Genomic DNA, 24,811 nt, shown 5'->3' with positions numbered 1-24,811 from the left:
GAGGCTGGGAGTGTAACTGGCCTGACATCTAGCATACACATGGTCCCCGGTCAGAACCCAACACTGAAAAACAAAACAAGGTTGCACAAATGTATTTATTGGTAGAGTTATTTGGTCAAAAACAACCAACAGCAACTGTTTAACACTCTTAACTGCTGATGCTGATGTTACCAGTGCGAACCAGGGCCAGGCTGTTTTAAGACATAATAAGAAAGGCTGGAGAGATGGCTCAGTGGCCAACAGCACTGGCTGTTCTTCCAGAACACCAGGTTCAATTCCCAGCACCCACATGGCAACTAACAGCCATCTGACCTCCAGTTCCAGAGGATCAGGTGTATTCTTCTGGTCCCCGTGGGCACCAGGCACAAATGCAGTACACACTAAATGCAAGCAAAACATTCATACATATAAAATAAATCTTTTTTAAAACTTTAAAAATTAAAATAAAAAATCAGACAATGAGATACCCAGTTTGACAGTTTTTGAAAAACTGTGCCTCATTCTTGAGAATTAAGAGGACTACCCCCAGAAAGACTGTGACCTCTCACCTCCAGCCAGCTTGGAGACACTACTTAAGAACCAAAGTAAAACAGAGATTTAACTGCCTATTTGCCTATTTGGTTACATTGAAGGTGATGTCTATGTCACGTCACACTGGCAGGAAACAAGCCATCCAGATTGCCAGCCTCTCCCTACATGGAGAGGGCCAACAAGAATAACCCAGCTTCCTTGTCATTCCAGGGGTGGAAGGCAGTCTGATGATGTCAGGTCTCCCTGTCACATACTGAGCAAGGTCCACACCCCTAACCAGAAAAAGAATGACTGGTCACATAGCTTCAGTCACATACACTCTGCTTGCTTATCTCTATCCTGTGTCATGGATCACATATTAACTAGGCTCACATACTTCCTCAGAGGAAGTGTGAGCAGTTGCATAGCATAAGGTACTTAGTAATTAAGTCTCCTTTGCATTGCAAGATCTCTTTCCTGGGGAAACATTATATATATATACATATACACATGCATATGCCTTTAAGGACTGAGCCATCTCTCCAGCCCTAAATATATACATATATATTGGTTTTTTGAGACAGGGTTTCTCTGTTATCTCTGGCTGTCCTAGAACTCACTCTGTAGACCAGGCTGGCCTCGAACTCAGAAATCTGCCTGGCTCTGCCTCCCAAGTGCTGGGATTAAAGGCGTGCGCCACCACTGCCTGGTCCTAAATATATTTTTAATTAACTTTTTTTGTATGTATGGGCGTTTTTGTCCATGTGTGTCTGTGTTTCATGTGTGTGCATAATGCCTGTGGAGGCTAGAAGATGTTGGATTCCTTGGGACTAGAGTTACAGATTGTTAGCTGCCAATGTGGGAATTTGGAATTAACTCTGGGTTCTCTGCAAGAATAGTCAGTGCTCTTAACCCTTGAGCCATCTCCTCAGCCTCCCTGGCCAGAGGGTGGGGGAGTAGGGGTGGCAGAGGAAACCTTAAAAGTAGACACTTTGTTCTGTCTTTGCAGGCTCGGCTGGAGCTTTTTTTATCTGAGACCACTGATGTGCCATTGATATTAATAAAGTCTCGTTGGAGGACATCTGACTCAGCACCTTTCTTACTCAAGTCTCTCCTCTACATCTCTAAATTCTAGTATCTGGCGCTGAAACCTGGGAGAGACGTATTATTGAGAAGAATTGGGGCTCCTCCACCCTTACTGCTGCTCAATCTGTAGTTAAAAAGAAGTGTGAGGTCAGGCGCTTGCCCCGACTTGGGTCAGCTCCCTCTCCTCTACCTGCTGAGTCTAGGGATGCGTTCCTCTACATCAGTGTTCCATGAGTAGTCTGTCCATACCTCCAGAAGGGAAACAGGACTATGAGGATGCTTGTTCCCCCCACCCCCGCTTTTCATCCACACAGGCTTGATTCACCAGGTTTTATGAGTACCAACCAATCTCACCTGCCTAAAACTTCTCCTCTAAGCTGCCCTCTCCAGAACCTCAGAATCCTTTATTCTGGGGAGAGATGAAACACCATGCCCTTGAACTGTGAACCAACAAACCTTCCTTTCCTTAAGCTGCTTCACGTTGGGTATTTTGTCACAGCAAAGGGATAAATAATGAACACATCCACTTTTTAGTATTAGTACTAGAATGGGCCTCAACATTCCGGCACAGCAGATGTGGTCGCAGAGCAGTAGCTATGTGACAGAGCACTGAGGGGACAGCTAGAGAGTTTCTGAGATCAGAACTGGGAGGCAGAAGTAACAAAGACAAGGGCTGAGAAACTGGGGGTCCTGGTTGCTGCAAGAGAGCTGCCATGACCGAAATGCCCAATGCCCTGGGCCAGAGATCTGTAATACTAGCTGTTGTCAAGGCTGAAGATCTTGGCATCCTATGTCTAGGAGCTGTAACACATTGCTGTGGGCCTGAAGGTGCCAGCACCTAGGTCTGTATGAGAGCTTCAATGTTGAAGTAATTATTTAAGCCAGCCACTAGTCAAGCCCACTATCTAAGCTGCAGCAGCTCTGCCTAGCTCAGCCACCATGTTCCACGGCCAGAGGCCACGTGCGCGCTGCAGCTAGAAATGGCCAGCCAGAAATACCAGCCCTGCTACCCATGAGACGCCAGCGTGGGAGATGGCTCTGCCAATCTTCCATGCTGTCTCCGCAAGGCTGGGCATTGCCCAGACCATCCCATCATCCACGCGGGCCTGGTAGGAAAATGAGACTCTAATGCTTAAATATTAACCAAAGGTTTGCCCATACAATTAGAGTTTTTTTTCCCAATTAGCTAACCTAAATATAAGTTGTTACTAAAGACTGCTCTCCATACCTGTGTGGGTCTTCCTCCTCCTACATCTCTTTACTCCTCCTCTTCCTCTCCTTACTCCTCCCACCTTAGCTCCTCCTACAGCTTCATACTGTAACTGTTGCCATCCATGCTGCTCAAAGTTTAGGAGCTCAGGCAGTAGCTGACACAGGAAGAGTGCCATTGCTGATGAAAGCCCAGCCTCTCCAACATAAATGTGCAAAGCTTTAAGTATCAGCTTCTAAGGTGGAAGCGACAGGATCCAGCTCTCAGGGTTTGGAGCTATGAGCTTCTGGGTCCACAGGTGTTCAACTCTAGCATCTTGCACTCAAAAGCCCCAGTCTGCTGGCACTGGGAGAGCTCCTTGCCTATCCAGGTAGAGCCAGAGGATCCCAGGCACCTGGCTGCTAACACTGAAGGTTTTAGAAGGAGAGGAAAGAGGAGAAAAGACATTTGGAGAAATGACTGGAAACTTTCCAAATCTGGTAACACACATGAATCTGTACATCCAAGATGCTAGAACAACTACAAATAGACCAAACTCAGAGATTCACACCTAGACACAGATGCAGAATCAAACAAGTTTCAAACGGGAAAAAGTCTTCAAGTTGAAGGGAGCCTCAGTAAAAGTGACAGATCAGTTCATATCAGAGGCCATGAAGGCCTAATGATAGCTGACAGATGTATTCAGAAATCAAAGAAAAAGAAACCTGCCAACTAAGCAAGACTGTTCCTCAAGGAAGAAGAAACAGAGATGCTTCACATACAAACGACTCAGCAATATCCACCCTAATTTAAAGGACTATTAAAGGAAGCCCCTCAGGCAGACACGAAAGGACTAGCTAGTGTACTAAGCCCCAAAGAAGAAATAAAGATCCCAGTGTTCGAGTTTCATTCTGTTGTGATAAACACAGACTAAGAGAAACACGGGGAGGAAAGGAGTTATTTGGTCACAGTTCACAATTGAGGAGAGTCAGGTAGAAACTCAGACAGGAACTTGAAGCAGAAAACATGAAGGAATACTGCTTGCTGGCTCATCCACAGGCTCATATCTGGCTAGTTTTTGTTTGTTTGTTTGTTTTTAATAGAGACCAGGGTTCTCTGCCCTGGGTGCCACCCACAGTGAGATGAGCTCTCCTGCATTAGTAACAATCAAGACAACTAGTTGCCCCTCATATGTGTTCTCTCCACAGTCTTATTCAGGTAATTCCTCAGTTGAGGAGTTCCTCTGATGACTCTAGTCGGCATCAAGTTGATTACAGAGGCCTCCCTGATACACACGCATCACTGCACATGCCAGTCAGCTTTGATTACTGTAACTGAGAGAGTTAACTCTTATATTTGGGTAGTGTGCCATTTTGCATTTTTTGTGTGAGTGAAGTAGTGGGTATGAAACCCAGGACCTTGTGCATGCTAGCCAGGCACTCTATCACTGTGCCAGATTCTCAGTCCCAGATGTACTATCTTTAAGGCTGTTTTGGCTATTCTGTCCTCACAGTCCATTCATATGAATTTTAGAATAAGCTTGTCTCCATCTGCAAAGAGTTCTGTTGGGATCTCTACAGGCGTAGGTTAAGTCCAGATCAACCCGGAGTAAAGCAGGAACTCTGCGGTTGAGATCATAGCGCTGGCGTTGCTTCTTTACATTTTGTGACAGAACATGGCCATGGAGACGTCTATGGAATCTTAAAGTACAAATCTAATGACTTCAGTAGTTACAAGAACTAATGCAGGAAGGCACACGCCTTTAACCCCAGCACTTGGGAGGCAGAGGCAGGCGGATTTCTGAGTTCGAGGCTAGCCTGGTCTACAGAGTGAGTTCCAGGACAGCCAGGACTACACAGAGAAACCCTGTCTCGATAAACCAAAAAAAAAAAAAAAAAAAAAAGAGGCACAAAGCCCCATGTGGATGTACAGGGCATGCTTTAAGAAAGTGTCTCTTTGCCAGACTGAAAGCAAGTTAACAGATTTCACTGACACGCTTACCTCTTCAAAACACCTCACTGAAAAGTGAGATGGTGACAAACTTCTATTTGACTTCGGAGCCCCTATAAGCACTTCTTGGTCTTAAATAAACCACTGGGTGGATCATCATTTTTAAAGTTGAAAATGGTCTTCAGAGAAGATAAAATGTATGTAATAACAACATACCTTTGCACACTTTTATTACCTAAGGGTTCTCTAACAGATCCTTTGAAAGTGCCGGGTTTCTTCTGTAATTTTTATCAAGTAGCTTCTAGAGCACTGTCTGCTCATGTTCTTTAGCCACAGCTGAGGAGGAGATCAATCAACACACCAGGCAGCTATAGGACGGTGAGCAGAGGCTCACCCTTAGACAACCTCCTGACCTTCTAGGGATCTATTCTGGTATCCTCCTTCCTTAAGTCTGATAGTTGGAGCATGAACTTTTAATTTGATAGGCTCCAATTACAACCAAAATAATCTTCGTTCATTTTTCCAACAAGATTCTGCTAGGTACAGTCAACAGAATGATGAACTCTGTGTATCAGAGGGTGCTATTATTTTTCCTAATAAAACAATATAATAGTGTCATGGTATATTTAGAATCTTAGCTATATTTGGAAAATACTGTTGTACGCTGTGTTCAAGACATCCTGAAACTCACATTTATGGGTTTTTAAGATTTATTAAAAAAAAAAAGATTTATTTTATGTATACAAATGTTCTATCTACATGTACAACTGCAAGCCAGAAGAAGGCATCAGATCCCAGTATAGATGGTTGTAAGCCACAGACAGTGCTCTTAACCACTGAGCCATCTCTCCAGCCCATATATATATATATATATATATATATATATATATATATATGATTTATTTATTTATGTATCTGAGTATACTGTAGCTATTTTCAGACACACCAGAAGATCCCATTACAGATGGTTGTAGGAACTGAACTCAGGACCTCTGGAAGGGCAGACAACGCTCTTAACCACTGAGCCATCTCTCTGGCCCCCATGTTTATATTTTATACAAGTATATAATTTGATCTGTTTATGAGCCGATGAGAAAGACATTCTTTAAAAAAAATTGTGTATGTGTTACACACACACACACGTGCAGTGACATACATGTGGAGGTCAGAGGACACCTTTCTGAAGCTGGTTCCCTCCATCTACCATGGCATCTGGGGATCACTGGTTGTCAGACTTGCACAGCAATCACTTTTACCCACTGAACACATCTCTCACCAGCCCAAGGTAAATACTCTTATATTTTAACAACACAAAGGTTAAGAGCATCAAGTATGAAAACACCATAGCAAGAGATATTATCCTACTTTATTTATAATGGTAATAATTAGAAACAAATATTCAACAGGAAATTTTTATAAAAGATCACAGAACCACATTTTATGCTAAACCATAAAGTGGAACTCTGAATTATTGCTAAACATTGTGCAAAGTATTTAATGACATGTAGAGGTGTGACTTATTTATTACCCCAATATCCCCTAGCAGCTATCATCATCCTTCCTGATATTTCTCCCATCCTCGTTTAACCTCTCTTTGCCTATTTTGTGCTTGTTCGAGATTTCTGCAAGCTAGCACAGCATAGCACAGCATCGACCTCTATCCAGCATGCAGGTTCTCCTCGCCTGGCCTAGTGCAGAACCACCCTTCTGTTGAGCACTAGATCCACCACTGTGCACATCGAACAGGAGCTGCACACGATCACAACGACACAGGAAGGAGCCTTAACCGAGGAATCTTATGAACTATTCCAAGTCATCAGTCTTCAAAAGTCCTGAACAGGAATAGATTTGTCCTCTACATGCTGCAGAAGAAAATAAACACATCAGCTTGTGAAAATTACTAACTTAACCACCCCCACCCCTCAGAAGCATCCACACAGCAGACAAAAACAAAATCCAAAATGAATTTAATATTCTTCTTGAGGAAAACAGAAGGAACACCTTGAACTGAAATACAAAATCTAAAGCTAGAACTAAACATAAACCCAGAAAACACAGAAAGATACAATGACATAAAGAACAAACAAACCCAAAACTATATTGAGTATTTAATCCCAGCACTTGGGGGCAAAATCAGAGGGATCTATGTGAGTTCTACGCCAGCCTAGACTACATAGCAAGTGCCAGGACAGCTAGAACTACATAGAAAGACCTTGTGTCTCAACCAAAAAAGTAAAAAAATAAAAAAAATAAAAAGACTAAATTAACAACAATAGAGCTGAAAGGAAATATAACAACTCCTTTATGATTACATGGAAAAGTTCACAGATATGGAGGCTGGTGAGTTGCCTCAGTGATGAATAATCCTTGTTCCCTTCTGAGGACTCAGGCTTGCTTCCTACCACCAACACTGCAGCTCACAACCACATGTAACTCCAGTACCAGAGGATCCAACATCCTCCTCTGCCCTCTGTGGGCATCAGGCCTGACTATGGTACAGACATACATTCAAGGAAAACACTTACAAACACTATAAACAACACAAAGCTCACAGATATGAAGACAATATTGTCAAGCCGTCACTATTACCCAAAGCAATCCACATGTTCAATGAAATCACTATGACATTACCATTTGGGGGAGGGAGGGGACGAAGGAAAGAAGTTTCCAAAAAATTCATATATAGACTCTAAGAGATCCAGAATACTCAAACCAACACTGGAAAACAATAATGCACGACAAGACCTTGCCTCAAAAAAAAGACAGCCTACAAATGGGAAAAGACCTGAAATTCTTCACAGTTGTCACAAAGGAGTATGAGGAATATATAAAAGCAATGAAAATGGACAGCCAGGTGAATAAAAACCCTTGGCAAAACAGAGTAAACCATATTACACTAACGAGGAAATTGAAGGGCCTGAAGGCTGAAGATGCTATGTTTCCTTCAAATAAGCCACGAGGCGCCATTTTTACATCCACTAAGAGAAAAGTCAAGTACAAAGTATTAACAAAGTTGGACCAGAAACTCTATAGCTTACAGTAATGTAAAGGGTTACAAAACACTTCTACTCCTTGGTACAGACCCTGAGTAACTGCTGCCAATTTAAACCAAGAAACATTTATAAAGAATTACAGTAACAATGTGCATTCAAAAAAAATGAAACTAATCAAAATCTCCACTACTGACACCTAATAATAACAGTCATAGAAGAAAGTGTTACATAAGGGGAGATGTGGTACTGCACAGCTTTTATCGTGGCACTCAGGAGGCAGGTGGAGCTCTGGGAGTTCAACACCAGCAAGCTCCATGAAGCCAGCACTACAAAGAGAAATCCTATCTAAAAAATCAAACAGACAGAAAGAACTAAAGAAAGAGAAAATACACACACACACACACAACACACACAACACATAGCAGGCAACCCCCACCTCCCAAAAAATAACCACATGGCAGGCAAACTCAGACAGAGAAGCAATATTTGAGTATATTTTTATTGAGGAAAGAAAGGAAAAACACTTTAATTTGAAAACAGAAAAACCTCTATTAAGGCTTTTATCCCAATTTCAAGAGATGATTCAAAAAATAAAAAAAAAATTAGTAGTGTCACTTTTACCTTTTTAGTCTATTTGCAGGACTTCTTGTCAGTATCCAAAACCTAATACAGAAAAAACAATCACTATAAAACCCCGTGTGATTTTTATTCACTAATACTTACTGGATACACTGTCCTATCTTATACTTCTCAAATGGCTCTATAATATCCAACCTAACAGTATTTGGTATTACAAAAAGAAAAATCAAATTTCTCATAAATAAGCATCCAGTATGATCTGTGGTTCCATGGAGCTTCCCTCTTTAGAGATGAAGACCTGCCGAGACGCACCTCTGACTTTCTCATATTTGTCTATACTCAGGGAGCTTTGGCCACAGGTGACTTTAGGAGGATTTTTTTATTTTCACATTTACTTAAATTTAATTTTGGAGAGACTACTCTCAACTAATCTATGGAGATAGTGTCAATAGCTGTAACTTCACAATAACCTTTCTCATAGACTAAGAACTTCTGAAGACAAGATATCTAACCAGTCTTCAACATAACTAAAATGTGTCAGTCATGAGTCTTGACTTCTCTTCCACACTTATGTATGTCTCTGTTTCCTCTGTCTTGATTTAAAATAGGTGTTAAAAGTTGCTAACTAGAGTGAAGAGATGGCTCAGTGAGGAAAAGCACCTGCTGCCAGGCCCAACAATCTGAGCTTGCTCCTAGGGACCACATGAGGAGGAGAGAAGCAACTCCCCAAAGTCTCTTCTGACTGCCACACCCTGCACACACACACATACTTAGTAAATAAAAATTTTAAATTGCTGATTATACTGAGGAGTTTAAGACCATTCTCATTCATACTGTCAATGAATATTAATCTTTCTTTTACTGGCAATAAAAGTATAAAGTAACTTCCAAACCTAAGTAAACTTAAATTATTATACACTAGCCCACAAGGATCTCTCCTTAAAGAAAAGTATCTTTTGAAATATCATCCTCCGTCCAAATATACTCTTTTTAAAAAGAAAAACAAGATTACCACTGTACTTACTTTAGCCAATAGTTCTTGTGTTTCAGCAGTCAGCGGGGCATGAGAAAAATTACAGTGATCACCCTGATAACATTTTGTTCCTGTATGATAAAACTTGCAAGGATATTCATGTAGCACAGTGTTAAGGAAAATAATAATTTTATCCAATTGAAATGATTTGTTATTAATTTAATAACTATTTCCTCTACATCTTTCTTACCAGTAGAATCACTGAATTTTCTATTTAAAACATGAGATAATCTTTCTCCAAGCAGTCTCACAATGGGCCACAGGTTAAGTTTCACTCACAGATGAAAGAAATGTATTTTAATTACCTTGAGATGTAGTTATTGTAAAATATTCTTTGAGAATGGGGTGAAATAAACTCAATGACAGCAGCAGGTATTACAAATCTGGATCTTTTGTGTATGAGGTTTGTTAAAGTAGAACCAATTCATACAACATTATTACTTAGGAAATGTCAAGTTAAATCTGAAACTTCTATGTGACCAATGGTCTTATTACTGTAAATACTTGTATTTCATGATTTCATAACAAGTTTGGCCATTAGAACTAAGGCTACCTTCAGGTTAAGGTGAACCTCCAGAAAACATCTCTACTTTTCTATACTAATACAGATTCAATTAAACACTATCAGCAGAAATAACATTCTCCTGGGTGTGACTAGGTCTCTTAAACCTTCCACCACCCACCAAAAGCAGAACAGACCTATACTTTAAGAGAGCTTTCTGAGGGGGCTGGAGAGATGGCTCAGTGGTTAAGAGCACTGACTGCTCTTTCAGAGGTCCTGAGTTCAAATCCCAGCAACCACATGGTGGCTTACAACCATCCGTAATGAGATTTGCTGCCCTCTTCTGGTGTGTCTGAAGACAGCTACAGTGTATTCATATATAATAAATAAATAAATCTTTAAAAAAAAAAAAAAAAAAAAAAGAGAGCTTTCTGAAAGGTTCATTCAAAAGCATATACAATATAATCACTCTGATACCAAGTTGGGCTTAGATAGAACACCTTCGTTATAGCAACAATTGTAGTTTATTAAAACGTCTACATCTTTCATGTTATATGAAGCGTGCAGGGAATCTTGTGATAAAGGATATTATGTAAATACAGGCAGTTCTCACCCTTGGTACAATATCCTTGTACGTAATACTTACACATTTCCTTTTTCTTCTCTATCTCTGCATCATGATCAAACTTACACTGGTCTCCCTGGGTGTAAGAATAAGTATAAGTTATGTCTCACAATTAGACCTTTGCAAGTTAACTGTTACTAAACTTCGAATGGGCAAGCAAGTCCAGTAAATCCTAACTAGCTAGGATCTAAGCACATGACTTAGCCTGCTGAACTTCTAAAAATTCTTAAAACATTTTTAATGTAAAGCATCTTTAATAAATTACCTTTAAAACATAAATCATTTCACTAATTCTCAAACTAAACTTTTTCCAAGAGCAAAGAATTTTTAAAACCTTACAGGTATGTTTTAAGACTGTCACATGGAGACAGCAGTTCTAGAACCCTCTTGCCATGACTATACTGTAGTGTATTTTTGCTTGCACACTCTCATACCTTAATACACTTCCTTTCAAGGAAGTACTTGCAAACTTGCTTCCCTTTGCGTTCCACCGTGTGCTGGTTGATAAAGCCCTGACTCATCCGCACACGGGGCTGCTTCTCCTCAGCATCAGCCTAGAATACAAAACACAAACACGAGAACAAGAAAATTAAATATTCCACTTTATTTTTCAAAAATGCTTTAAACTTTTACTACATTCGACTGTCTCTCTGATAGCTGCGCATGGTGACCAATGCATTGTCTTAGCATTCCAAGGCTGAAACAGGGTTAAAGTTCAAGGCCAGCCTGGGCTATACTGCAAGACACTGGGTCAAAAAAGTATCTCTTCTAAAAGGGCCTTCAAGAGTTGAACTTTGGAGGCTGGAGAGATGGCTCAGCGGTTAAGAGCACTGGCTGCTCTTCCAGAGGTCCTGAGTTCAATTTCCAACAACCACATGGTGGCTCACAACCATCTGTAACGGGATCTGATGCCATCTTCTGGCATGCAGTTGTACATAGAGCACTCATATACAAAAAATAAATCTTTAAAAAAAAAAAAAAAAGAGTTGAACTTTGGTATATCAGTGTAGAAAATGAATGCTTATCAGTTTCAACAGCATTCAACCACTGAATACTAGTATTGATAAAACTTGATTATCTTATTGTACTTTGCCCTTATTTTGTAAAAAATGACTACAAGAAAACTAAAAAAAAAAAAAAAAAAAGAAAGAAAATATATTACTTGTGATAAAAAGAAATCTAAAATAGAAAGAGCTTCAGTATTTTGGAAACAAAGCTAGGAATCACAATTAACAAGAAGCAGTGGAAATTCTATAGCTCCAACGATACATTTTTACAGTTTAATATTTAAAAAAGAAGAACCTTAAAATCTATTTTAGCCCTTTAGAAATAAAAACTATTTTTATGTGTTAACTGTGACAGAGCTTAGAACTTCTGCAGCCTAAGTAGTAAACATGGTTTAGCAATATGGTATAATATGGTATGTGCAATTAAAGAGCTAACGTGCCCCTTAATCACCTGCTTTGCATGAATATCAAGTTATTGATTTATTAAGACCATAAAAATCATACATGTATCTCAGTACAAATCTTTGGTTTTAAATGATTCTGCTATGTGAGTCTAAGACAGGCTTAGAATTTGCTTTTCATATAGAAGGGCTGTCAGTTCTGCGTGAAGAATCATTTGAGTCAATATTAAGACATAGAAGAGAGGTTAGGAAACAAAGTTCAGCCCTGACTTGGCTCTGTGTGGGACAGTCAGCCATCTGAACTCTGAGTTCAGATTCCCTACTTGTAAAATATGGGGAAAGGGACTGCTTTTATATAAGTTTATTTCAATCTTTAATATTTGGTATCCCCCGCCCCTTTTGCTACGGGATCTCACTGTTACCCAGGATAGTCTTGAACTCCTATTTCCATTCCTAAGCAGTTGGGACTACAAGGCATTCACAACCATGCTCAGCTAACACTTGGTATTTCTAATTATTTTAACCTCCCCAAACTATTGACCCTGTGTGTAAGCTAATAAAAACCTTGTCATTCAGTTTAAAAGTCTTCAGAAAATCAGAGTCTAGAGAAGTCACTTACTGTCCTATGCTGAAGTACATATGCATATTAAGGAAGGGCAGTTACAAAGCAAAATCAAAGTACCAGGAGCAGGACTGTTAAGGCCAAAGCACAGAAACAGCTGTTTTAATTTCCAGAAGTAATCAGCCCAAATGCTGAAGGACTGCAGTATATAAACTGAGTAGGACTATGTGGCCTTTCAACTGTCTCCAAGGCTGTTTCCTTCTGCCACCCAGTTTTCTATAGATAACGATGGCGTAACACTCAGAGACCAAAGGGCTGGTGCATTAGTATTTTGGGCCAACAGGGAAATCACAAAGCTGAAATAGATGCTGGCAGCCAGTGCTAAGAGGGAAGCAGTGGTTAGAAGGACAACCAGAGTCACCAGCAGGTACAGGTCTCCATAGAACCCTGCTATGTGGGATGTTCCTGCCTCCCCACATCACTGAGCACTTCCTGAAGCTGAAGTGAAAGATAAACACCCTGAAGGCATCCTCCTCCAAGACAACTCTTGTACCTTTTCTTGGGAGCCACTGTTCTTCAGCAAGGCCCTTGACCCTTTGTCTCCAGTGCCAGGCCACTTTCGCTTCATTTTCTTCTGCTTAAATTTCTTGTGACCAGCTTTAGATTTTTTATTTTTTTGTTTGGCAGCTAAAAACAAGCAAGTTCATTTTTAAAAATAGCATAAAGTTAAGACATCAGTTTAACCTTCAGAAATATGCCCTATAATCATTCAGGGAAACTCTGGAGCTCAGTGAGGGGAAACTGTGTGTCAACAGTGCCCTGACTTTCTAGGAGCTTGGCTATGCGGAGGCAAAGAAAGAGAACTCTAACATCTCAATTTCAAAGGCATTGTTTTTGAAAAGAAGTGTTGGATGGGAGACAAGAACAAAATAATCAATTAAACCAATCTTGCAAGCCACAGGCCAGAATATTTTGAAGATATCAGCAACTGACTAATGCAATTAGAATCTCCCGTTTTACAAGAGAAGAAAACTACAGAGGTTTAGGAGCTCATATATTACAGATTTTTCCTTGAAGATGTGTCATAAAGCAGAGGATGGCGGTATGTACTTGCGTGCTGGCTTGTTTTTTGTCAACTTGACACAAACTATAATTATCTGGAAAGAGGTACCTCAGTTGGTAAGATAACTCCATCAGACTGCAGACAAGTTTGTAGGCTATGTTCTTGGTTAATGACTGATGTGAGGGCCCAGCTCACTGTGAGTAATGCCAGCTTGGACAGGTGGACCTGGCTGGTTTAAGAAAGCAGGCTGAGAAAGCCATGGAGAGCAAGCCAGTAAGCAGCACCCCTCCATGGTCTCTGCTTCATTCCTTGCCGTGGTTTCTTTCAGTTATGGACTGTTTGTTGCTCAGAAGTATGTAACATGATATCATCCCTTTCCTCCTCAAGTTGCTGTCATGGTGTTTTACCATAGCAGTATACAGCAAACTAGCACAACTGTAAGCCCAGCACTGAGGACACTGAGGTTGGAGGATCAGGAGTTCACAGCTAACTCCAGGTACACAGCAAGAGTTAGACTACCTGGGCTAGATGGGACCCCACCTCAACATAGCACAACCCCTGCCAAAAAGGAAAAAAATAAAGAAAAAGAAAATATTCCATATACACTAAATTTACCTATAGATAGATATACTTTGAATAAAAGAAACATTTGGAGGAAAACATAGTAAATGAAAAGCATTAAGAATTTCATTTATACTGGGTTCTTGTGGCACACACCTTTAATCCCAGAACTTGGGAGGCAGAGTCAGGATCTCTGAATTCGAGGCCAGCCTGGTCTACAAAGCAAGTTCCACGACAGGCAGGGCTACACAGAGAAACGTGATCTCAAGAAAAAAAAAAAAGAAAGAAAGAAAGAAAAGAAATGAATATCATGTGCCTTCATGTCTATGGCCGAATTCCATTTTAGCAATTTAAAATAATATATTTCAATTTAAAAAATAAAATTAAAAAATTAAAAAGAAATACATTTCTATGCTAGGGATATGGTTCTGTGATGGCATATTTTCCTAATACATGTGAGGCCTGGGTGATCAATCCCCAGCACTTAAAAATATATGGACGCAGACATACACGATCATCCAGTCAATTCTTTAAATAAGAGTCATACGAACAGGCACAGCCTATACTTCATACATGCAGAAGCCGGGGATTCAGACTTCTTCTGATAGAGACATAGCCTTTGATAACTCACTAGCAGCTGCCTAGTGTCTCCTACAAAATAAGCATTTTTATATCAAGCAACCAAGTCTTGGGTTGTATCTCACATCAAGCAAGCTCATATCTGACATAAAGAACAATAAAAGTCACCTTCTCATCATAAGATAAAGAACAGGTGATAAATACTGACAACAATGACAACCTCTGCAGATGAACCTTAAGCGGTAAAACAGTTTAGCACTTACTCTGCTGGGCATCTCCTCCTGCTTTCTTCACAGATTCTTCAGGAAGCAGTGATGGTTGACTTGTGTTTGCTATTTCTTTGGCTTGTATGTACTGCTGAAGCTCTTTGTCAAAATTATCTTCTGATTCCTGACTGTATGTCTCACCATCACTGTATGGGTCATAGTCCTTACTTCTTGATTTTTTACGTGGCAAACTCTTTGGTGATGTTGCAGTGTTTCCAAGGTGCTTAAACTAAGTAAAGATGAAAGCTGAAATTTCAAAACTTAAGATATATCAGGAATAATGGCCATTAATTGTCCATTATTGCATTTGTATGATGGATACATGGGTTTCATATAGCATTCTCTACACTCTTTTTTTAAACACCTTAAGTTTTTACAAAATTAAAAATGGGCTGGAGAAATGACTCTGTGGTTAGGAATACATAATACTACTCTTCCTGAGAACTCAAGTTTGGTTCCTAGTACCATGTCCAACAGCTCACACCTGCAAGTAGAGCTCCAGAAGAACCTGATGGTTCTAGCATTGAAAGGCAAACCAGAACTCAAGTGCACACACACTCATGCACACAATTAAAAAACCAGTATAAATTTTAAAACACATACACAAAAAACAACCAACCAACCACAGGGAGGCCAAGAAAGATGGCTCAGTCAGTCAAGTGTCTCCTATGCAGGCATGAGAACTCAAGTTCAGATCCCTAGCACCCATATAAAAGCTGGCTGTGGTGGCCTCATAGGTGTCCCTACGAGACAGAACTAGGTGAATGGAGACAGACAGATCCTTGAGTTCACTGGACAGTGCATCAAGTGCATCAGTGAACTCGAGATTCAGAGAGAGACCTGTCTCCAACCTCTGGCCTCTACACGTATGCACATACATATACATATATGTGTACACACACACAGAATACAAAACTTAAAATAAACTACAGTGACATATTATCTTTAATGGTAATTTGAAGAAAGATTGTGAACTTGCACAAATGTATTTACATGTCTATAATCTCAGCATGAGGGAAGGCAGGAAGATCCAAAGTTCAAGCAGAGGCTCAATTTCGCAGCTCAAGACCAGCCTGAATTACACAAAATCCTGTCTTAAAAAATATTTGCATGAGCTTTGGTCATTAAGATGTCTGTATTTAGCAACATGGATATATCAATTTTATAATTATGATAAATACATATAAAGCACTTTAGACATAAAGTTGTTTGTTCTTTCATTTTACCAAGACAGGCTCTTGCTATACAGCCCACCCTGGCCTAACACTCAGCAATCCTCCCATGCCAACCTCTCAAGTCCAGGAGTAAGCCACTGCAGCATTCTTCCTTTAGCCACCTGGCTTTATAAAGTTCTACTGGAAACCAGTCATACCCGTTCGTGTATAAGCTGCTTCTGCTATGCTTAGTTGTGACAAGACTACAACCCACAATGTCATCAAGATTTACTAAAATGCTTTACAAAGAAGTTGGCCTATTCCTATCAACAGACTATGGTTTTAGTCTCTTAATTTATTTAGTGGGCAAAGAGGTATGCTAAGATGTAAGACTTTGCAAAGAAAAACTATGTGTACTATGGACACTTGAGGGTGTGTAAGCAAAGAACTTGTTTTACAAGCACAGGACCTGAGTTTAAGCTACAGAACCCACCTTAAAAAAAAAAAAAAAAAAGAAAGAAAAAGAAAAAAAGCAGGACATAAGAGATAGGAGAATCCTTGGGGCTTACCTGCTAGCAAGTCTCTCACTTGGTGAGTTCCAAGTGAGAGACCCTGTCTCAATAAATATATTACTTACACACACGCACACGCACACACACACACACACACAAATGAAGGGTGAATAACGCCAAAGTTGTCCTCTGGTGCTTTCATGAATACATACATACAGATACAGAGATACACACTTCCACAAACATGAGCTCCTGCCAACAGCCACACACATAAAATGCTTAGAAATATTTAAGACGAAGACTGTACAATATTCTAAAGATTATAATTCCCCTCTAAATAATCTATAAATTTTACACATTCTCAGTAAAAAGCCTACCAAGACTCTATGTGGTACCTGACAAACTATTTTTAAATTAATATAGATGGACCTATATATAAGAATAGCCAAGACAAGATAGGTGGTGTGGTGGTACACATGTTCAGTCACAGCACTTGAGGGGCAGAGACAGGTGGGTTCCTGAATTTGAGGCCAGCCTGCTCTACAGGGAGAGTTCCAGAATATTCAGGGCTACACAGAGAAACCTATCTTGAAAATCAAAAAGAAAAAAAAAGAGAGAAAGAGAAAAAGATAACGAAGATACTTTAAAGAAGAAATACACAATGGTACCAGGACTTGCTTATGTAAGACCAAATCATTATAAAACTGCAGTAATTAAGTCTGTAAGTGCTAGGGAAAGAAAAGATAATTCGGAGGACAAGCACAGAGAGCTGAAAAGACTGAACATAAACACTTAATTTTTAACAAGAGTGACAATGTAAAACCACAGGGACAAGACAGGCCCTTACAAGTGGAAGAAGTGAGAGCACTGCTAATGAAAGCAAGCCCAGTGCCTACCTCCAATAAGATGTCCTGTGTTCAAACGATGGACTACCTACTGTGCTGCAACAGAGATGAGGGAGCACACACTAGATTTAAGGATTTTAAACTGTATCCTTAGGGATGACCACACAAGCAGCAAGACTATAAAGAACAAGGAAGAGTCAGTATACAAGGTAGGACTGCTCATGTCAGGGGCTAACATGGAGGAAGGAGACAGCAATACTTTGTCTTGACCTGCAGTGCTTACCTGATTACCCTAAGTTAGTCCTAACCCTACATATACTTGTATTAGTGATGGAAGTGCCTGAGTTCAAGCAACTCTGCTTGGGGATAACCTGGGTGCCCATCTTTTCATGTGACCTTTTTGGAAATGACTTAAAATTTAAGATGCCACCTGCCTATCTGCTGGGGGATAGTACAGAGATTATGAACTACAGGCATGAAGGAATGTAAAGCCTGTATGACTGACTACCCCTGTGGGAATAATGTGCAGTTTCTGGAAGTAAGCCTCAGTTCTTTTCCATGGCAGCTACACATGCAAAGACAGGTAGCTCAGAGGCTTCTCCAGGAGATGAAGGTGTGCCAGCTGTATTCTCTCTCCTGGATCTTTTTATAAAGCCAATTTGTGCCTTACAAGCTTTACTGCCGATATGAACATATTCTTATGAAATATGTTAACATTTACAGCTTCCTCCAAAAATTTTACAAAGAAAGAAAGAAAGAAAGAAAGAAAGAAAGAAAGAAGGAAAGAAAGAAAGAGAGAAAGAGGAACAGATATTGACTTTGTGATGGACTGAACTTGGGTCTTCCCCCACCCCCACCCCCACTCTAAGTTCTTATGCATATGTCTTAATCCTTAGTATTTCAGAGTATGGCCTATTTGGAAATCAAGCCATGGCAGATGAGGTCAGGATGTTTCCCAGAGTCATAGAAACCAGAGGAGTCTGGAACAGATCTTTCTTCACACATCCCAGAAAGAACAACCCTGCCAACACCTTGCTCTCAGACTCAATTCCAGCCTAAGAACTACAGGATAATGTATTTGTGTTGTTCTTACTGCTATGTTGTATCCTGGTACAGCAGTCCCAACACTAATCTGGGTTTTCAATCCATCAATAATTACTAAGGTTGGTTGAGTTAGTGAATCAGACCTTAAATTTTACATCTAAGTTGACAGGAAAGAAGCTTTTTGAAAAGAGTTTATAGTCCATTTCAGGAACAGGGAAACTGATCTTGTTACAATACTGGCACATTCTCCATCTGATGATGAGGACAAGAAAGTTACTGAAAGATGCCCAAGTTTCCCTGACCTAAGTAACTGGGCCCTGACTGCTGAATACAGTGACACAAACAGATCCTCATGCTCACAGTCACCCAGAGCCGTCTGTTCAACATGCCAGCTGAATCTTACTTTCTTGGGAATTTGTTCACAGTCCCGCTTTACTTTCCATTTGACTTTCTCTGTCTGTGTTTCTTCAACTTCAGTACCATCTATTTCATCAATTCTGCAGCAAAAATAGCAAATAACACAAAAGGGTTTATTGCACAGCATTAAAATTCATTGCTTGGGTTTGTCTTAAACCTGAAGTTCAAAGTCTACTCTAAATACTCTATAGCAATAACAAGAGAGCATTAATACAAACAGCAATGTAGGCCAGGTATGATGGTGCAGTCCTGAATCCCAACACTCAGGAAGCAGAGGTCAGTGGATCTCTGTGACTTCTGGGCCAGTAGAGCATAGTATATAACACAGCAAGTTCTAACCCAGCCAGGGCTACACAGTGAGACCCTGTCTCAAAATAACAATAATAATGATGATATTGATCAATAATTGTTATTATGTATGTGAATAACCTATAAAACTGAAACTTTGTATTATATAATCTTCATGCTTAAGAAGTAGCTTGTACATGAATCACAGTCATTCCTCAGTCCAATCACTCACTATATACCAAATATTCACCACATGTCAGGCTGTGGCCTCATGTCACAAGCTACAATAGGAGAAGGACAAGCTGTCCTTTTGCCTTCTGAGAGCTTCCTATCTCCTTGGGAGAAAATTAATACAGGTACACATATAAGGAACACTTAAGCTTGATTTGGGATTTTCTAAACAGAAAAGATATGGAAGAGGAGTGTAAAAGAGAAGGTATGTCAGGTACAATGCAGGATGCCTTCAGAGGTTAGGAGACAAACACCCAAACATGAAGATGAAGAACTCAAGGCATGAGAGGTTGACCATGCATAGATAATGTGAGAGGTAATTTCCCCAGCATATTCTAGCACAGTGGTTCTCAACCTGTGGATCTACACCCCTTTGGAGGAGGGGGGTTGAACAACCCTTTCATAGGAGTCACATATCAGAAATTTACATTATAATTCATAACAGCAGCAAATTACAGTTATAAAGTAGAAACAAAAATAATTTTGTGTTTGGGGTTCACCACAACACGAAGAATTAAAGGTTCCCAGCAGTAGGAAGGTTGAGAACCACTGTTCTAGCAGAACTCAAAATGAACCCAAGATTAAGGGATAGAAAATATCGATTGGGAGAACTGTGCCTTAAACCACACGCAGTCATTCTACTGCCCTTAGGAACCATGACCCTCAGTCCAGTAAACCAGCTCCAGCAACACTGGGCTGTTCTGTTTCTTTTTTCCCTACTGTTGCTTTAAAAAAAAAAAAAAAAAAGAGGGTCCTCAAACTCAGATCCACTAGCTTCTGCTTCCACAGCTGGGGTTAAAGTGTGCCACCATATCCCACTACTACTTCTTAATCTTCTTGGTTGGCTCTTCATCTTTGCAACTCTCAACAAAGCCAGTCCTCACCTTTCTTTTCTCTATACTTTCTCGGTGATGTCTTTCAATTTTCTGGCTACTAATATCATCTTATACAGCTGATTCCAATACCCTAGTCTCCAAATCCCTGCCCTTAAAAACCAAACAGCCAGCTTCCCATTCAACTGATTTACCTGGATAACCACCATGAAAACCACCTTTCAGTAAGACTTTTCCTTAACTATCTCTATCTTCTTTTTTTTTGGTTTTTTTCGAGACAGGGTTTTTCGGTTTCTCTGTGTAGCCCTGGCTGTCCTGGAACTCACTCTGTAGACCAGGCTAGCCTCGAACTCTCGAACTCAGAGATCCACCTGCCTCTGCCTCCCAAGTGCTGGGATTAAAGGCGTGTGCCACCACCGCCCGGCTAACTATCTTCTTTACAACACTATTCTTATTATTCCACAAATACTTCCTACCGCCTCACTTGAGTTTTCATTTACCCCATGGCTTTCATTAGCATCTAAAATACTATGGATCTGTGGTCCACCTTAATTATATACAATTCATGACCACTAGTATTTTTCTATATTTTATTCATTTACTGTTCTATCACCATGACCCAGAATGATGTGTCTTCAGTCATTAGAGGTGGTTTTTAAATAAGTGAGTATTCTTAGCAAGAAAAAAGTCACCCCTGTTTCAAGCTGAAGAAATGGCTTAGTAGTTAAGGGCACTGGCTGCTCTTCCAGAGAACCTGGCTTGATTCCTATCACCTATATGGTGGCTAACAACCACAGGTAAGACTAGCTTCCTCAGGCCAGGCAGTGGTGATGGCGCACACCTTTAATCCCAGCACTTGGGAGGCAGAGGCAGGTGGATTTCTAAGTTCGAGGCCAGCCTGGTCTACAGAGTGAGTTCCAGGACAGCCAGAGCTACACAGAGAAACCCTGTCTCGAAAAACCAAAAAAAAAAAAAAAGAAAGAAAGAAAGAAAAAGACCTAAAAGTGAAAAAACAGGCATATGAATAGACACCAGACCAGTCTTCATCTATCTTTTTGGGTCAATCCAAATATCTCTTACATATTTCAGCCAAACTTTAGTAAACAGATATACTGTTTAAACTGTTAACTATTTTTCTTTAAATCTTACTCAATTCTCATACATGTTAAAATTTTCAACTCATTTATCTTGCTATTCTTACATGTTATCTCCTGCAAGTAATTAAGTGTCCATTTCTTCACAGTATCAATAGGTCTTCATTCCCATGAGTAATTCTGCTTTAGAACCTGGGTGATGAATTCTTATGTAATGAAGTAACCCAACATGAGCACCTTAATCCTAGGTCTGCCACTCACTGCACAACCTTGAAGGGTGACCATACCTCAATTTTCTCATCTGTAAAATGAGAACATCGGCCAGGCAGTGGTGGCACACGCCTTTAATCCCAGCACTTGGGAGGCAAAGGCAGGCAGATTTCTGAGTTCCAGGCCAGCCTGGTCTACAGAGTGAGTTCCAGGACAGCCAGGGCTACACAGAGAAGCCCTGTCTCGAAAAACCAAAACAAAACAAAAAACAAAAAACAAAAAACAAAAACAAAAACAAAACAAACCAAGAACATCATTTTCTTCCTAAGGTTGATGTGAGGACTAAAAATTTCACATTAAGTACACAGTAAAGTGATGGTAGCCCAATTAGGATGATAGTTTCCACTAAGGTATTTGAGACAGAGCAGTGAACATATACATATATTCCCTTTCCCTTGAGATAGGGTTTCCACTATGTAGCCGAGGCTGGGTTGGAACTTGCTATGTAGACCAGGCTGGTCCCAGACTCCCAAGATCTGCCTGCCTCTGCCTTTCAAATGCTGAGATTAACAAGCCCAGCCAAACACTGGAAATATATCTTAATGTGGGTGGAAAAAAACTCGTGAAGGATGTGTGTCAAGGGTTCCACTGAGGAAGGAGAGAACATAGAAGACTAGGATTTAGGAGAGATGGCGTTTGAGGGCACTATCAACTCAAAAAAACTAAGAAGAGTATGGGTATCTGCACAGAAATCCTGCACTCTGCCCTAAGTACAAGATAAACAACATGCTTTTCCAACTTAACAGAAATACTAAGCCGAAATGGTGCTTGCTGCTTTATTCTGGGATTTCTGGTTTCGGATCACTGGCAGAGCAGTCTATGTATCCTTCAACCCTCAGGAACCATAGGTGCCGGCAAAGCCTTCTCGGAGGTGACAGCAAACACGTTAGGCGCACGTGCAAAGGGGGCAGCCAGCCCCTGGGGGCAGAGTCACAGAAGCTGGGGCCTCCTCCCGCCGCCCGGCCACTGCTCTCGCCCGCAGTTCCTACTCTGACTTCCACCCCACTTCCCCTCGCGACCTCTCAGCTCCGGTCTCGGTCCACGCGCCAGCGCAGCTCGCGGGCTCCCAGGAGCGAGGGGGCGGAGCCCAGGCGATGCCCCTGCAAAGGACCAAAACGTGTGGATCACCTTTCCTTAGGGTCGGCGGCCGGTTTTTTGCCGAGGGCCGGATTGGGGGGCTTTGAAAAGAGATTTTCAAAATCCATAACTCAGACAGGGACCGTCCCTCTCCACGCCGAGCAGGTACTAAACAACCACCAGAGCCGGGGATGAGGAACCTTTAGCCGCGCCAAGGGCTGCACGCTCCGCCCCGCGCACGCGCACGCGCGCTCCGGATGCTTGGACGAGACTCCGCGCAAGACCTGGCCTGCCACGCATGCGCAGTTCTCCTAGGGCGCTTTCAGTGCCTGCGCTGCGCACGCGCAACTCTCTGTACTTGACATGACCGTTGTGGTCTTTAGTGCCGCAATTTTATACCGTTAAAAAAATAAAATAATCTTTAATATTTTTTTTAAAAAGCTGTACTTGGCCGGGCGGTGGTGGCGCACGCCTTTAATCCCAGCACTTGGGAGGCAAAGACAGGTGGGTTTCTGAGTTCGAGGCCAGCCTTGTCTACAGAGTGAGTTCCAGGACAGCCAGAGCTACACAGAGAAACCCTGTCTCGAAAAACAAAACAAACAAAAAAAAACAAACCTGTACTGTTTTTATATGTAAGAGAGAGAGAACATGAACGCAGATGCCCATGAAGGCTTGTTATTGTCACCCACCTGACGTGAGTGTTGAGAATCGAACGCAAGACCTTTTTAAACTATTGAGCTATATATCTCTACCATCCCCTTTAAGATTTTGACAGGTGATCAAGCAAAAGTATTTGCACTAAAAGGAACTTAAACAGTCTCTACAATAGAAGGGTAAACACATAAATAACTTTAAAGCAGGCAAGTTCACTAGAAAGTACTAAGTATTAAGACTATTAGAAAGAGGAGGGCAGGACACAAGCTGTTCGGGAAAGCTTGAAAGGGGTGAGCCCTCAGTCCTGAAGATGATTTCCAGAGGAAGAAATGAAATTGGAATTAAGTGTGTGTCCCAAGGAGAACTGTAAAGTCCGGAAAAAAAGATAACGTTTGGAAAACAGGAAATTGTCTCATGGAAATAAATAGAAGAACAAAAACCTAAACTATGTCCTGGGCCAGGACAGAAAGCCTGACTCTGCTGTAACTGAAGGGATTATTTGATTCCTAACATGAATCATGGTTCACTCCAAAGACAAATGAAGAAAATTATTTGAGGTCAGACCTCTTCCAGAAGGCAATTCTGCACAACCCCTCGCCCCCAGTTATATGGCAGTCACTTTTTTTTGCACTTGAATAACAATGATGAGAGAAAATTAAGTAAAAACTAGTAATATACCTCTTTAGCGGAAAACACTAGATCATACAATTATTTCCATACAGACTTTTTCAAGCAGAAAAACGCTAGAATTTGGACTAGTGAGATGGCTTGGTGGTAAAGGTGCTTGCTGCCAAGCCTACCTGATGGCCTAAATTTAATCCCTTGAACCCACAGGATAGAAAGAGAGCACCAACTCCCAAAAAAGTTGTCATCTGACTACCACATACTTGCCATAAATAAAATAAATGTGATTTTAAAAATGAAATACCTTGGTCTTAGTGTGTTACATCTCTGAGGGGAAAGGCTTCCCCAAAGTGTTGTAGCTCTAAGGGAAAAGATATCCTGGCAGTCTGGAGCCAAGGAACACCACAAAGTCACACTGCACAACAAACCTTAGACAAGAGATTTATTGAGAGGGAAAATCCCAGGAAGGCGGCTGCCTCTGCTTGGTGAGAAGTAGCAGAGACCTGAGCAGAAGACTGCGTTTATACAGGATTTCTTGGCGGGAGGGGAGCAAGAGCTTTCCAGGGTGGAGCTTTGCAGGGTGAAGATTGGTGGGATTGCCAATCCAGAGCTTGGGCTTTTAGAGTGAGTGTTGGGTCTAGCACCTAGAACAGTTAACATGTTCTGTTGGTGGAACCTGATGGTAGAGCTCCTCAGGGGAGGGGCCTGGCCACTTGTGTGTCTTAAGGAGCTTACACTTAGTGAGTTTCAGAACAGCCAGGGCTATCTAGAAACCTTGTCTCAAAAAAATAATAAAGTAAATGCTCATAATAGAATGAAAGATATGAAGACACAAGGAAATCAAATTGGGTGGGGCATAAAA

General features: G+C 40.9%; 1 protein-coding gene across 1 annotated transcript; it reads right to left on the bottom strand.

The window, feature by feature from the left end:
- Positions 1-6,081: 6,081 nt before the first annotated feature.
- Zc3h8 (zinc finger CCCH-type containing 8) lies at positions 6,082-22,904 on the bottom strand. The gene is made up of 9 exons (XM_028756833.1): positions 22,723-22,904; positions 18,865-18,958; positions 14,904-15,135; positions 12,991-13,124; positions 10,902-11,021; positions 10,432-10,543; positions 9,332-9,441; positions 8,350-8,391; positions 6,082-6,597 (listed from the first exon to the last, which is right to left on the bottom strand). The coding sequence occupies exons 1-8, from the start codon at positions 22,797-22,799 to the stop codon at positions 8,359-8,361; spliced, it is 912 nt and encodes a 303-aa protein (XP_028612666.1). The 5' UTR covers positions 22,800-22,904; the 3' UTR covers positions 6,082-6,597; positions 8,350-8,358.
- Positions 22,905-24,811: the final 1,907 nt, after the last annotated feature.

Source organism: Grammomys surdaster, unplaced genomic scaffold, assembly GCF_004785775.1.
Source record: "Grammomys surdaster isolate TR1022 unplaced genomic scaffold, NIH_TR_1.0 129, whole genome shotgun sequence".
Taxonomy (NCBI): domain Eukaryota; kingdom Metazoa; phylum Chordata; class Mammalia; order Rodentia; family Muridae; genus Grammomys; species Grammomys surdaster.
The sequence above is the reverse complement of the archived record's forward strand: the minus strand, read 5'-3'. Positions and strand labels throughout refer to the sequence as shown.

Excerpts from the sequence above, each read along its gene's own strand:
- Zc3h8 (XM_028756833.1), bottom strand. The coding sequence starts at position 22,799 with ATGGATTTTGAAAATCTCTTTTCAAAGCCCCCCAATCCGGCCCTCGGC. Across the intron at positions 9,442-10,431 it reads GAACTGCCTGTATTTACATA|ATGAATATCCTTGCAAGTTT; the intron begins ATATCCTTTATC and ends ACACTGTGCTAC. Across the intron at positions 8,392-9,331 it reads CACAAGAACTATTGGCTAAA|GTTTTGGATACTGACAAGAA; the intron begins GTAAGTACAGTG and ends TTTCTGTATTAG.